General features: G+C 60.0%; 1 protein-coding gene and 1 non-coding gene across 2 annotated transcripts in view; both read left to right on the top strand.

The window, feature by feature from the left end:
* TFCP2L1 (transcription factor CP2 like 1) overlaps positions 1–12,630 on the top strand; it is a 54,489-nt gene that overhangs the window by 24,098 nt on the left and 17,761 nt on the right. Inside the window, exons 3-7 of the mRNA XM_058301161.2 lie at positions 5,105–5,181; positions 5,670–5,775; positions 6,407–6,513; positions 7,328–7,480; positions 11,087–11,197. Coding sequence (XP_058157144.1) covers positions 5,105–5,181; positions 5,670–5,775; positions 6,407–6,513; positions 7,328–7,480; positions 11,087–11,197 — 554 coding nt within the window. The remainder of the gene's footprint in view (positions 1–5,104; positions 5,182–5,669; positions 5,776–6,406; positions 6,514–7,327; positions 7,481–11,086; positions 11,198–12,630) is intronic.
* On the top strand, positions 3,973–4,044 carry TRNAG-CCC (transfer RNA glycine (anticodon CCC)). The gene has a single exon. It is a non-coding gene; the product is annotated as a tRNA-Gly (tRNA).

Genomic DNA, 12,630 nt, shown 5'->3' with positions numbered 1-12,630 from the left:
TGCACAAAACTAGACAACAAATAAATCCTGGTTCTTTATTACTCTGCTTCCTTGATTGTAAGGCCAATTTTTTTTCTCCTCCTTTCCCCCCCTCCACTGCACAATTCTGGAATTGGGAACAGGGTTTACCATCGCTTCGGGCAAGTGGTTGGTTTTCCCTTCCGCGCGGTTGCTTAGAACGTGGGAAAGGAGGCGTTTCGCCAGTTGAGGTGGTCGTTCAGGCAGCAGCCGGCCTGCCTGGGACCCGTCTTCATTGCTAGCCCTGAAGGATGCAGGGAGAACAGAAGCGTTTTAACTGAGGTGGGGACGGTGGGGTGGTGCTGTACACACCGTAAGGGGCTGTAGGCCAGCTTGAATTGGCGTGCAGAGTAGAATCAGGTGCCCTTCCGCAGAGGCGACGTCGAGAGCGAGGCCTGCCGCCCGCCGGGGGGGACACGCAGAGGGCGCGAGGGCTTTGCACCCAGAACCGAGCGTCGGCTCCTGCCTCTGCCGCTTACTAACAGGCAAGCTCTTCCAAGTCAGGAACGTCTCCGGGCCTCCGCTTCCTCCCGGGTCCTAAGTGCTGCTGCTGAGCTGTTCTGAGCTGGGGGGAGGTAACACGGGAGCCCCTTGGCCACAGGTCAAGCCCCAGGGAGTGAGGGCAGCTTAGCTGGGGCACCCCAGGGGCGGCTCCCCTTCGCCCCCTCCCTCTGCCGGGGGTGGCTCTTGCTCGTTCTTCCCCAAGTGCTGCTGCCCACTCGTCTGAGTCCAGCTCCAGCGATCTCACCTGCAAGCCTCTCCCCCGTCACGCCTTCCCCCTCCTCCCAGCCCGACGAGCAGTCTCGCCTTTGGGTCGTCTTAATCTCTTGGGGATGGTTTCAGATTCTGCCATATGTTCTCCTTGTGCTCTTTGATGCACCGTGGAGGATTGCCAACCCTTGGTGAGGTGTGTGTGTGTGTGTGTGTGTGTGTCTGTTTTGCCAGCCCAGCCTAGAACCGCCCTCCAAAGAACAGGAAGTCACGTTTAGCCCGCACTTGCCGAGCCCCTCTGTGTGCTGGACGCTCCATGGTGAGCAGGACAGACGTGGTCTACGCCTTCCCTCGGCCCACGCCCCGTGGCTCCACCATGCCTGGAAATGGCGGTGGCCGAGCAGAGAAAGACCCGGGAGCCGCGGGCGGCGCGGCTCTCGAGGGGCTCCTCGGCTGGTGTGTGCGTGCGGGCGGTGACCTTCGGGGGGTGCTGTGCCTCGCGGGAGTGGGCCTTTGGGGGCCGTCTGCCCACAGAGGGAGTCCTGAGCCGGGGGCGTGCGTGCGGGAGCGCCGTGGGTGAGGGTGGGGGGTGTGGGGGCCTGCGGGTCGGATGGGCTGGCTCGGGAGAAGCCGGCCTAGGATGTGCACCCGCTCAGGAGCTCTCGCCTCCAGCTGCTGCCCCGAGTCAGGCCCAGGCTCAGCAGCTGCCCTGCACGGGTGGGGGGCACCGCTCGCCTGGCGTGGGCTGAAGCGGCCCCGAGGGCCCCCTGCCCGCGGTAGTGACCTCTTGGGCCTTAGGCCTCAGCGGGGCAGTTGGCCTTCTTCCCTGGGGAAGGCGGGGCGCACTGGCCAGGCCAGTACGGCGTGTGTAGGGTGGCCAGGCCAGCTACGGCGTGTGTAGGGTGGCCAGGCCAGCTACGGCGTGTGTAGGGTGGCCAGGCCAGCTACGGCGTGTGTAGGGTGGCCAGGCCAGTACGGCGTGTGTAGGGTGGCCAGGCCAGGACGGCGTATGTAGGGTGGCCAGGCCAGGACGGCGTATGTAGGGTGGCCAGGCCAGGTACGGCGTGTGTAGGGTGGCCAGGCCAGCTACGGAGTGTGTAGGGTGGCCAGGCCAGCTACGGCGTGTGTAGGGTGGCCAGGCCAGGACGGCGTGCCAGGCCAGGACGGCGTGTGTAGGGTGGCCAGGCCAGTACGGCGTGTGTAGGGTGGCCAGGCCAGCTACGGCGTGTGTAGGGTGGCCAGGCCAGCTACGGCGTGTGTAGGGTGGCCAGGCCAGGACGGCGTGTGTAGGGTGGCCAGGCCAGCTACGGCGTGTGTAGGGTGGCCAGGCCAGGACGGCGTGTGAGGCTCCGTTTTACGCAGGTGTCGGGGTGCTGGGGCCTGATTCAGGAGCCTGGCACGGATCTGAACACACCTGGCTTGTGGCGGTTAGGAGGGGCCGTGAGGTCTGCCAGCCTTGTATGCGTCTCCCAGGGAAAGGGGCGGGCGAGAGTTTGGGTTCACGCCTCTTGCCCGTGTCGGGAACGCTAGGGCACGGTGTGCTCCTCGGATTTAGAGGGTCGTGGGAGGTCTGTTTGGAAGAGCTCTCCTGGAGGGGAGCCCGGGTGGGTGGGCGATCCTGTGCCCAGAAAACATCACGTCTTGGCTGAGTGGGACTCATGCCAGCCGGCTGAAGGCTTGCCTTGGTGGCCTTGGTGCCTCAGGGTCCTCTCGGCGCCTGGTACCTGGCGGCTGCTCAGCCAGTGTCCGGAACCAGTGAATTGCATGTTCTTGGCCCAGTCCATTATTCATTCGTATTTTTAAAATTTGAGCTGTTTTTTTATTTTTTAAAGATTTATTTATCATCCCTGCCCCCGCCCCCTTGTCTGCTCTGTGTCCATTGCTGTGTGTTCTCCTGTGTCTCCTGTGTCTGCCTGTCTTCTCTTTAGGCAGCACCAGGAACTGATCCTGGGACCTTCCAGAGTAGGAGAGAGGTACTCAGTCTCTCGCGCCACCTCAGCTCCCCTGTTGCTGTGTCCCCGGTTGCTGTGTCTCTTATTGTCCTCCTCTGTGTCTCGTTGTTGTGTCATCTTGCTGCACCAGCTCTGTGCCCGGCGAGCCTGCCTTCACCAGGAAGCCGCAGGAATGGACCAGGTCCTTCCGTATGGTGGACGGGAGCCCAATCGCTTGAGCTACATCTGCTTCCCAAGCTATTTTTCTAAATAGCTTTATTAAGCTGGTTTTGGCTAAATTAAGACTGTTTGCCACTGGCTTTGTGACCGCTAGTTGTTTGCATGTTATATATATATATATGCATATATATGTGTGTGTGTATAACCGTATATGTGTGTGATTTTTTTTTTTTTTAAAGATTTATTTATTTATTCAATTTCCCCCTCCCCTGGCTGTCTGTTCTCTGTGTCTATTTGCTGCGTCTTGTTTCTTTGTCCGCTTCTGCTGTCGTCAGCGGCACGGGAAGTGTGGGCGGCGCCATTCCTGGGCAGGCTGCTCTTTCTTTTCACGCTGGGCGGCTCTCCTCACGGGCCCACTCCTTGCGGGTGGGGCTCCCCCACGCGGGGGACACCCTTGCGTGGCACGGCACTCCTTGCATGCATCAGCACTGCGCATGGCCAGCTCCACACGGGTCAAGGAGGCCCGGGGTTTGAACCGCGGACTTCCCATATGGTAGACGGACGCCCTAACCACTGGGCCAAGTCCGTTTTCCCTGTGTGTGATTTTAAGTTGTGTATAGCCAGATTTGTTTTTTCCAGTTGCTTTTAGGTTCAGAAAGTCCTTCCCTGTTGAGTGTCTGATAAGCAGCCACTTCAAGTTAAAATAAAATAAAACTTTAAAAAACTGACCTTTTAATACAGTGGTAACTTGCTTTGACATCTGCCATGAGGTAGGTTATACACTTAAAAAAATAGCTAATCTACACATGTGATAAGATTTAATAAACCTACCTACCCCCCCCCCCACACACACAGAGTGGATGCAAAAAGCAAGGACACCCGAGTGAGGTCTCGGGGGAGCCCCGTGTCGTGTCCCCATGTCAGTGACCTGGTTTTGCTCATGACGTGAGTTAAGTAAGGTGTCGTCAGGCTGAGTGATGGTCGTGCACCTTCTTGTGAGTCTATGCTTATTAAAAATTAAAAAGTTGTGCTGGATTTTTTTTTTTTTTTTTGAGGTACTGGGAAGCACGCGCTCAACTACTGAGCTTCATCCTCTCCTGAGAAAAGTTTTCTTGAAAAGCTCATCAGGGGAGCAGGTGTAGCTCAGTGGTTGAGCATCTGCTTCCCATGTATGAGGTCCTGGGTTCAATCCCCAGTACCTCCTAAAAAAGGCAAAAAAACCCACAAGAAATCCTTAGGTTTACTATTACCAGTGATTTTCTAATTTATTCTCTTTCATTTGTAAAATACCATTTAAGCTGTGATAAATGATAAACATTTTAAGTTATATTTAAAGTTTTTAATTTGGGAAAATTGACATCGTTCTGTATATATCGTCTTCCGGCCTGGAAATGGTCTATCCTGCGTCTTCGAGCTTTATTTTGCCTTTCAATAAAACGTGTGCCATTCTCTTCACGTGGTTCAGCGATCCGTAGTTGAAATTTTTGCCGTTAGGATGGATGCATTTTTTCCATTTATATTCTTCCACCAGCTTGTGCTGGTTGGGTTTTGCTGGACGGAATCCCCACACCCTTTTGAATACATGAAATTCTTCTAACTGGGGAAAACGCTTTTCATTCTGCAGTTAGAGGCAATGTTTAACAAGCTTTGATTTATTCCTTTAAACTTGCTCTCGAGAAGCGGAAGGTCATTCTTTACTCTCCGGGACCTCGTGTGTGGGAAGCCAGTGCTCAACCCCTGAACCACATCGGCTTCCTTTTAGGCGGCACTGGGAGCTGAACCCAGGACCTCCCATGTGGGAGGCAGGCGCTCAACTGCTCCAGCCACATCCACTCCCCAGTTCTTTCCTCCTTAAAGTGGTTTCCAGCAGCTGTATCCCCTTCCATGAGAGGAGGAGCTTTATAAAGAAACAGCATTCCGTATTACGTTCAGGGCTACCTCGAATTTGTGGCATTCTGTTTCTTTGAAAACTACAGAGGTGCTCTCTTCTCTCCTTTGCTCACTCTTGCTCTCTCAGTCACAGTGGTGAAGTTCCTGGGGAGGGGGGGGTCCTAGGCCCCCACAGGCCAGATGTCAAACTGGGGGTATGCAGTCCAGAGAATGTTCTGCTCTGGTTTTGAACTTCTTCCCTTCTCTGCTCCTCGGGGGCGGAGAGGCCTGGCTGGGCACAGAACACGTGGAGGAGGCGCCTAGCTGGGTGGGCCCCCCAATCTGAAAGCATCCAGCAATGGAAAATGTGCCATCAACCCTGCCCCCCTCCCCAGGCCAGTCTTATGAAATCCGACTCCTGGAGAATCGGAAGCTAGGTGATTTTCAAGACCTGAACACGAAGTATGTCAAGGTAAGGCCGCTCTGCTTCCCGGGTGCTGGGTGAGGGGCTGTTACCCGGGTGGGGCCGCAGGAGGCCCCAGGAGCTGGGAGGAGGGGGGCGAGGCGTCAGAGCGAGAGGTGGGTTCCACTCGGCCCTTCTCAGTGAGAAGCTGCCCCATTCTTTGGCGCGCTGTGAGGCCGGGGCAGGCCGGCAGCACTGAGCTGGGGTGGCTCGGGCCGGGGGGAATGGGCCCTGGCCGGGACCCACTCAGGTTCAAGGCCCGGCTTTGCCACTGACCTCTGCACAAAGGCAAAGCGCTTAGTAATCCTGAAAAAACAGGCACTGACACTACTGCTGTCCCTGCACTTACTTGTGAGGGTCGTTGGGGTGCAGAGGTGGGAGTGGGTAGGCCTGAGGGCAGGGCGCCTTGAAGGGGGGGCTCGGCCCCGGCGGTGGGGGCGGGGGTGAGCCCCTCGCGGCCCCGCCCACCCAGCCGCCTCTCCACCGGCTCCCCCCAGAGCATCATCCGTGTGGTGTTCCACGACCGGCGCCTGCAGTACACGGAGCACCAGCAGCTGGAGGGCTGGCGGTGGAGCCGGCCTGGGGACAGGATCCTGGACGTAGGTGAGATCCCCGGGCCGGCCTGGGGGGCCGGGGACCCCTCCTCCTGGACCCTGCCAGGACCCAGGCCTCCCCGAGGTCCTCGGGTGCACCCCCGGGAGGGAAGCCCTGTGGGAGTTTGCAGAGCGAGTACGCACCCTTCTGTCCTACCGGGGCCCGCCCACAGCGGGGTCCCCTTTTCCCTGGCAGAGAAAGCAGGTGCGGTTCAAAGACCTGCTCTCCAGGTGCTTCCGAGAAGGCTCCGGCCTTCGGGGCCCTGTGTAGGTGAGGGAGGGAGTGGTGGCATCCCGGCTGTGGGAAGTGGGGTTTTTTTTTGGGGGGGGAAGGGTCATTCCTTTATCTACAACATTAAGGTCCATGAAGGTTTGGGGATTCAGGAAATGGGGTGCTAAGAGGGTGCATGGACCCACGGGACCATGTGGCACTGCCGGCAGGCAGTGAGGTTTCTGCTCATGCTAAGGAAAAAGGCACACATGGCTCCGCGTCAGTTCAAAGGGCGCAGGCGAAGCCCAGCGTTCCAGAGCCGGGAGCGTCGCCAAGTGGGGGGTGGGCGATGGGGGCTGTGACGAGGGGCCTCCCTGCGGATCTGGGGGTGGCTGACAACTGCACTTTGTGTGTGTGTGTGTGTGCACAGATGTTCCACTGTCTGTTGGTATCTTGGACCCCAGGGCCAGCCCGACCCAGCTGAACGCAGTCGAGTTTTTATGGGAGCCTTCGAAGCGGGCCTCTGCGTTCATTCAGGTGAGCAGGTGGGGGCGCCGTCGTGGCGAAGGAGGCGCAGGGAGCCTGGGTGTTGCTTGGCCTTGTAGAGCGGCTTGGGGGAAAGGATGTTCTAGAATTCCACATCCCAGTGGGTTTGGCTTATATGGAATCTAGAAGCTCTTAAAAATTTAAATAGGTGTTTTCTAGCCCAGGTAGCTTGAAAGTAAAATTTGTTTCCATCCTGGTTTCTGTTCTTGACTGATCACAGCCAGTTTTGAGCACCTGGTGTGTCCCCTGCCCTGGCTAAATCTGCCTAAGTGCAGCTCTTTCGTTCACGTGTCTCTCGGAGTTCCCCTCTGAAACGGTGCTGCCACTCCAGCACTCTCGCTAGGTATTTATTGTGAAGAACTCCCCGGATAACGAATCTAAAGCCCCCAACACCGTGTCCGGCCCTGGCGGTCGCACGAGCGAGGGCTGCTCTCGTGCGTCCTGTTGCGTCAATGCACAGCGAGCGCCTTCTGCGTGGCGGGCGCTCCCAGGAAAGAGACGTGGCTCTGCCTTCTGGCCGTGCTTTTAGCCTGGCCGGAGCAACCCGGCCACCAGGCCGTCAGAGGGACCGGGCTAGGCCGCGGGCCGCCCTGGCGTCCGAGTGTGATGCCCGGGGTAGGCTCTGCGTGAGGACGGAGGGGGGCTCACGGGGGCAGGCAGGGGCACCGCAGTTCAGGGGCGAAGGCAGGTGGCTGTGTCCTTTGTGGGGAGGTGGAGGCAGGCCTGCTCCTGACAAGGCAGGTGTGGAGAGCACACCTGGGGTGCCCCAGCCCTGCCCATCTCCCCACCTGTCCTGTGCTTCCAGGTGCACTGTATCAGCACAGAGTTCACCCCGAGGAAGCACGGGGGCGAGAAGGGGGTGCCTTTCCGCGTGCAGATCGATACGTTTAAGCAGAACGAGAACGGGGAGTACACGGATCACTTGCACTCGGCCAGCTGCCAGGTCAAGGTGTTCAAGGTAGGTTGGCCTCGCCATGCTCGGCCCTTCCCTGGCCACCAGGGGCATCTGCTGACGTTACCCACGGTGCTCGCCTCCCATGGTGGGGCAGTGACCAAAGTGTGATTTGAACGATTGATTTATTTATTCCCCGCCCCTCGTTGTTCCTTGCTTGCACTCACTGCTCTGTGTGGCAATTTGCTGGGTGCTCTCCGTGTCTGCTCATCGTCTCTTTAGGAGGCACTGGGAACCGAACCTGGGACCTCCCATGTGGGAGAGAGGTGCCCAATTGCTTGAGTCACCTAAACTCCTGCTTTGTTGTGTCTCTCATTGTGTTTCCTCTTTGTGTCTCCTTGTTGCGTCAGCTCATCACGTCAGCTCATCGCGCTAGCCCATTGTGCCAGCTTGCTGTCTTGCTTTTCTCACGGAGGCCCTGGGAACCAAACCTGGGACTTCCTGTGTGTTGGGCAGGAGCTCAATAGCTTGAACCACATCTGTTTCTCCAAAGTTTGACTCTTGTGACATCTCTTAGAGCCTTGGGCCTTGGTGGCTCTTTAGCCTGGGGTCTCTACCTGGCCAAGTCCTGGGATGGTGGTCCAGTCCCTTTGTGGGCGTCCTTTGTACGGAGCATCTCATCCTTCAGAAACCCCAGACGTCCCTGCTCAGCCCAATGACTTTGCACATATTGAGATGTTTTTTCCTCCCAAGCACTTCGTAGTTGCCCACAGGAGCGCACACCTAGATTCCTTTGAACAGTCGAATCAGGAGGAGCCGTCCTGCTGGGACCTGGCCCCTGCCTACAGGTTTAGGCCTAATGCCATTTTTCTGTCGACACCGGTGTACTGCCTCCTGCCATCACCGGTGCCTGTCACATCTCAATCTGGATGGACTATTTCCTGAAGAAGGGAGCTGGGACCCCGCGCAGGGGCCTGTGATTGCTCTGGGGCGGGAGGTGGCGGCAGCACAGGCCCGTGCAGGTGCCTCGGGGCCTCAAGCCCCAGTGCCGTCCTCCTCTCCTTTCCCATTCTGGCGCTTTGGGAACCTGCTGAGAAAGTCTCGTCTGCTGGGACTGACATCCCAGATGGGGCTCTTGAGACAGGGCCTTTTCAGGAAACCAGGTCCCTGTGGACCTTCCAGGGGTTGGGAACACCCGCAACTGTGGCGCCTCTGTGGTCTGACTATCGGCGACTGGTCCGCCCCGTTTCCACCTGGGTCAGCAGCCCCTGAGGACGGGGAGCGTGGCCTGCACCTCCGTAGCGTCCCACGAGCCGGGCACAGTCAGCCCTGTGCAGTGGCTTCTGAGCCTGCCGTTCAGGGTCAGCTGGCGGCGGGGGCGCCTCTGGAGCAGGCGTGCAGCTTATAGAGTGCCCCTCCCCGCCCCCCCCGGAACCGGGAGCCCCTTCAGGGACGCTGAGTAGGACTAGGAAGCCTGAAACCCTGCCCTTCTCCACCGACGCGGGGTCCTGCAGTGACAAATTCCCGCCGACTTAGAGGCTGAAGACGGCACACATTTACCGCCTTGCAGTTCTCGAGCTCAGAAGCCCCCAGTGGGTCTCACTGGGCTAAAGCAAGGTGTGGCGGAGCTGGTTCCCCGTGGAGCCGGGGGGTCCCGGCCCCTTCCGGCCTCTAGAGGCTGCGGCTCTCCTTGGCTCGTGGCCCCCCACGCCGTCTTCCTGGCCGGCAGGGCCCGTGACCTCCCGTGCGTGGCTCTGACGGCCCCCTCTGCCTCCTCTCCCCCATTCAGGGGCTCGTAGGATGGCCCTGGCCCCCCCCAGGGTGGTGGCCTTGTCAGGGTCAGCGGACTCAGCCTCGCTCCCGTTGCCACGCGGCCTGACGCCCCTGCAGGTTGCGGGAGCAGGCGGCGGGCCTCTTTGCTGGCCTCACCTCCTGCGCAGCGAGCCCTGCAGCCGCTGGGGCCTCTCGGCTCTGGTCCTGGTGGGCGCCGCCGCCGTCCCGCCGGGGTCTTCCCCAGCCTCGTCCCACCGGCTCTGCTTCTCTTCCTCGGCCGCCTTGTGCCCGCAGGGAGCTCCCAGGCTGGCAGGGGAGAGGGCAACGTGGTGGGGGTCCCTCAGGAGCGGCCGCTCCTTCCCGAGGCCCCGTCAGCGCCCCTCTCCACACCCGAGCCGCGTGGGCTCAGACCCCAGGCTCCTCATCCGCCCCACAGGTGTGGGTGGGGGGGGGACTCAAAGCCGCCCTGTCGTGACAAGGCGGTCTCTGGCGGGGGGTCGGAGCCCCTCGTCACCTGAAATGGCCCCCTCAGGTCCCTGAACAGGTGTGTCCACTGCCCCCTTCTCAGAAGCTCGTGAAACCGGCATGGGCAGGTGCTGGCCAGTCAAGCCAAGCTCTGGTCAGCTGCTGGGAGGCCCGTGGCTTGGGGGAGCAGCGCCCCGGGGCCCCGAGTGGGGTGTCCTGTGGTACCCCTGAGGGGTGGGCAGCCCCGGGGGAAGGTGGTCACCAGCCTGTGCTGCTGGGCGGAGCGGGGGCCAGGGGAAGGGGCCGGGGGTCCCTGCGGGTCCCTTGCTCCACTTGCCAGGGTTGTGAGGCGGGCGCCGCGGCAGGTCGGCCTCGACGCGGCGTGTGCTCTTGGCGCTCCGCAGGCGGCGGGCGGAAGGTGGAGGTGCGCAGGGAGCAGGGTGCACCCCGGCCCCACGCCCGCCTCCTGCCTCTGGCCCCTCCGGGCGCGCCCGGCCAGCCCGACTCGTGCGCCAGGCGTGTGGGCGACGGCCGTGCTCTCTCACCTTGGCCTCGTCCTGGGGGTCCTTGGACCCAGCGCGGGCCCGGGTCCTGCCTGCGCCAGGCCCAGGTTTAACCCACCGTCCGCCCCCGTCCCGGCTGATGGGACATCTCTCCGTGGGCAGGTCTTTAGAGGCCCTGTGCCATGCGTGTCACGGACCCCCCCCAGCACAGCCCCCGACCCCTCCACCCCCACCCCCGCCGCCAGCTGCCCCCTCCTGCGTTTCCTGCCGGGTGAGGGTGGACCGGGCTGCTCCGGGAGCACTCGCTCTGGGCATCTGAACGTGCTGCCCAGCAGGAGCTCGCTGCAGCGAGCCTGAGAAGCCCCTGTGGGTGGGCCTGCCGGGCCCGTGTGGGGTGGGCGCATGCCCGGACGCATGCTTGGGAATCCCCGTCGCCGTGGGGCCTTGCCTCCCCGCCGCCCCGAGTCACCTGAGCCTCAGTTTCCTAAGCTTGAAGGAGGGGTGGTCCCTGTGAGGCCTGGGGTCGGCCAGGCGGCCAGGTGGCCAGAACGGCGGCCTGTGTCCTTCCTGACGTGGCCCTGGTGGCCCCGTGTGTGTCGTGGCCGTCAGCCTGTGTGTGGGGCCTGAGCCGGGCCTGGCGGGCGGGCGGGGTGGAGGTGAGGCCCCCGCCATCCACGCCAAAACCCGACCAGAGGTCCCTGGTTCTGCCATCCCTCGGCCCTCCGTGAGCAGCCCGAGGAGCGCGTCGTGCCTCGGCCTGCTCGGGGCTCCCGAGGGCTCCTGACCGTAAGGGGTGGCCGTTCTCCCAGCAGGAGTGGGCCGGACTAGGGGGCTGGGGAAGAATGTTCCGGAAACACATGCCGGGAGGCTGGGAGGTGCCGACCTGGGCATCCTCGGCCGCTGCTGGGGACTCAAATGCTTGCCCTTGCAGCCAAAGGGAGCCGACCGGAAGCAGAAGACCGACCGGGAGAAGATGGAGAAGAGAACCGCCCAGGAGAAGGAGAAGTACCAGCCCTCCTACGAGACCACCATCCTCGCAGAGGTGAGCGGGCGGCGCGCTCGGTGCTCTGCGGGGTCGGGCTCGTGAGGCCCCGCGCCGGCGAGCTTGCCCTTTGCAGCGCCGGTTGAGTGGGGTGCGCTCCCGCGCCCAGGGCTCGTGTATGGAGGGTAAGGCGGGGGGCGGGGGGCCTCCACTGCGCCTGCACGAATTTGCGTCTCTTAAGACATGACTGCTCTTGGCTTTTCTAAAGAGGTAGTGTATTCACGGGGCCCAGAATTCAACACGCAGGGTGGTATTCGTGGAGTTGACCCCTCCACTGTAGCCAGCCTCGCCCGGGCTCTCGCCCTGGATGCTGGCTCCCGGTGTTTCCACCCAGGCCTTCTCTGCGTGTCACGCCAGTTCACGCACGCGTCTGCCCCACGCCTGCTTTTCTATACCAACAGTGCCTGTGGGCGCATGCTTCTGCAAGTTGATTTTTCTTTTATCACCTAATAGCGTATCTTGGAGTTTGTTCCTCTAGAAAGTTCTTTGTGCGGCTTTGTGTGTGAGTGCGGGTGTGTGATGGTGTGTACAAGGGTATGCATGTGTGTATGAGTGTGTGAATCTATGTACAGGCGAGTGGGTATGTGTTGAGTGTGCATATGTGTACACATGCTTATGTGTATGGGTGACAATGAGTGTGTGCGAGGGCACATGTGTGTACACGGGGTGCATGTGAGTGGATGTGTATGTATTGTGGATGCGTGTGAATGTGTGTAAATGGGCGTGCAAGGGTTTATGCAGGTGAGTGTAGGTATGTTGTATGTGCTGTGTGTGTACACATGTGCCTGGGTGTTGTGGCTCGTGTGTGGGTGAGTGGGTGAGGATGAGTGCAAGTGTGCCACGTATGTACATGGGTGTGCAAGTGTAAATGCAGGTATGTTGTGTGTGCGTGCATGGGTACATGTGTGCCTGTGTGTGTGTGCATGCAGAATACCAGAAGTCTGTTGGTTTTTATAAAGGGTATTTATTTGGGGTAGGCGCTTACAGATACCAGCCCATTAAGCATAAGTTACTTCCCTCACCAGAGTCTATTTCCACATGTTAGAGCAGGATGGCTGCCGACGGCTGCGAGGGTTCAGGCTTCCTGGGTCCCTCCCTTCCAGGGTCTTGCCTTTCTCTGGGTTCAGGGTTCCTCTCTTCCGAGGGCTTGCTTCTTCCTCGGCCCAGGGTTCCTCTCTGCCAGGGTCTTAAGCGCTTCTCTTTCCTCTGTGAGCTGACTTTCCAGAGCTCCAGTTTAACACTTTAGCATCAAACTCCAACATCAAAAAACCTTCAGTTCTGTCCTTTACCATGCCACGCGGTAATGATGTGGCCCAATCAAAGCTCTAATCATAATGTTTTTTTTGAAATACTCATATTTATTTCTCTCCCCCCACCCATTGTCTGCTCTCTGTGTCCACTCACTGTGTGTTCTTCTGTGTCCACTTGGATTC

This window comes from Dasypus novemcinctus, chromosome 7 (genome assembly GCF_030445035.2).
Source record: "Dasypus novemcinctus isolate mDasNov1 chromosome 7, mDasNov1.1.hap2, whole genome shotgun sequence".
Lineage (NCBI taxonomy): Eukaryota > Metazoa > Chordata > Mammalia > Cingulata > Dasypodidae > Dasypus > Dasypus novemcinctus.
This window is presented reverse-complemented; position numbering and strand designations above follow the sequence as displayed.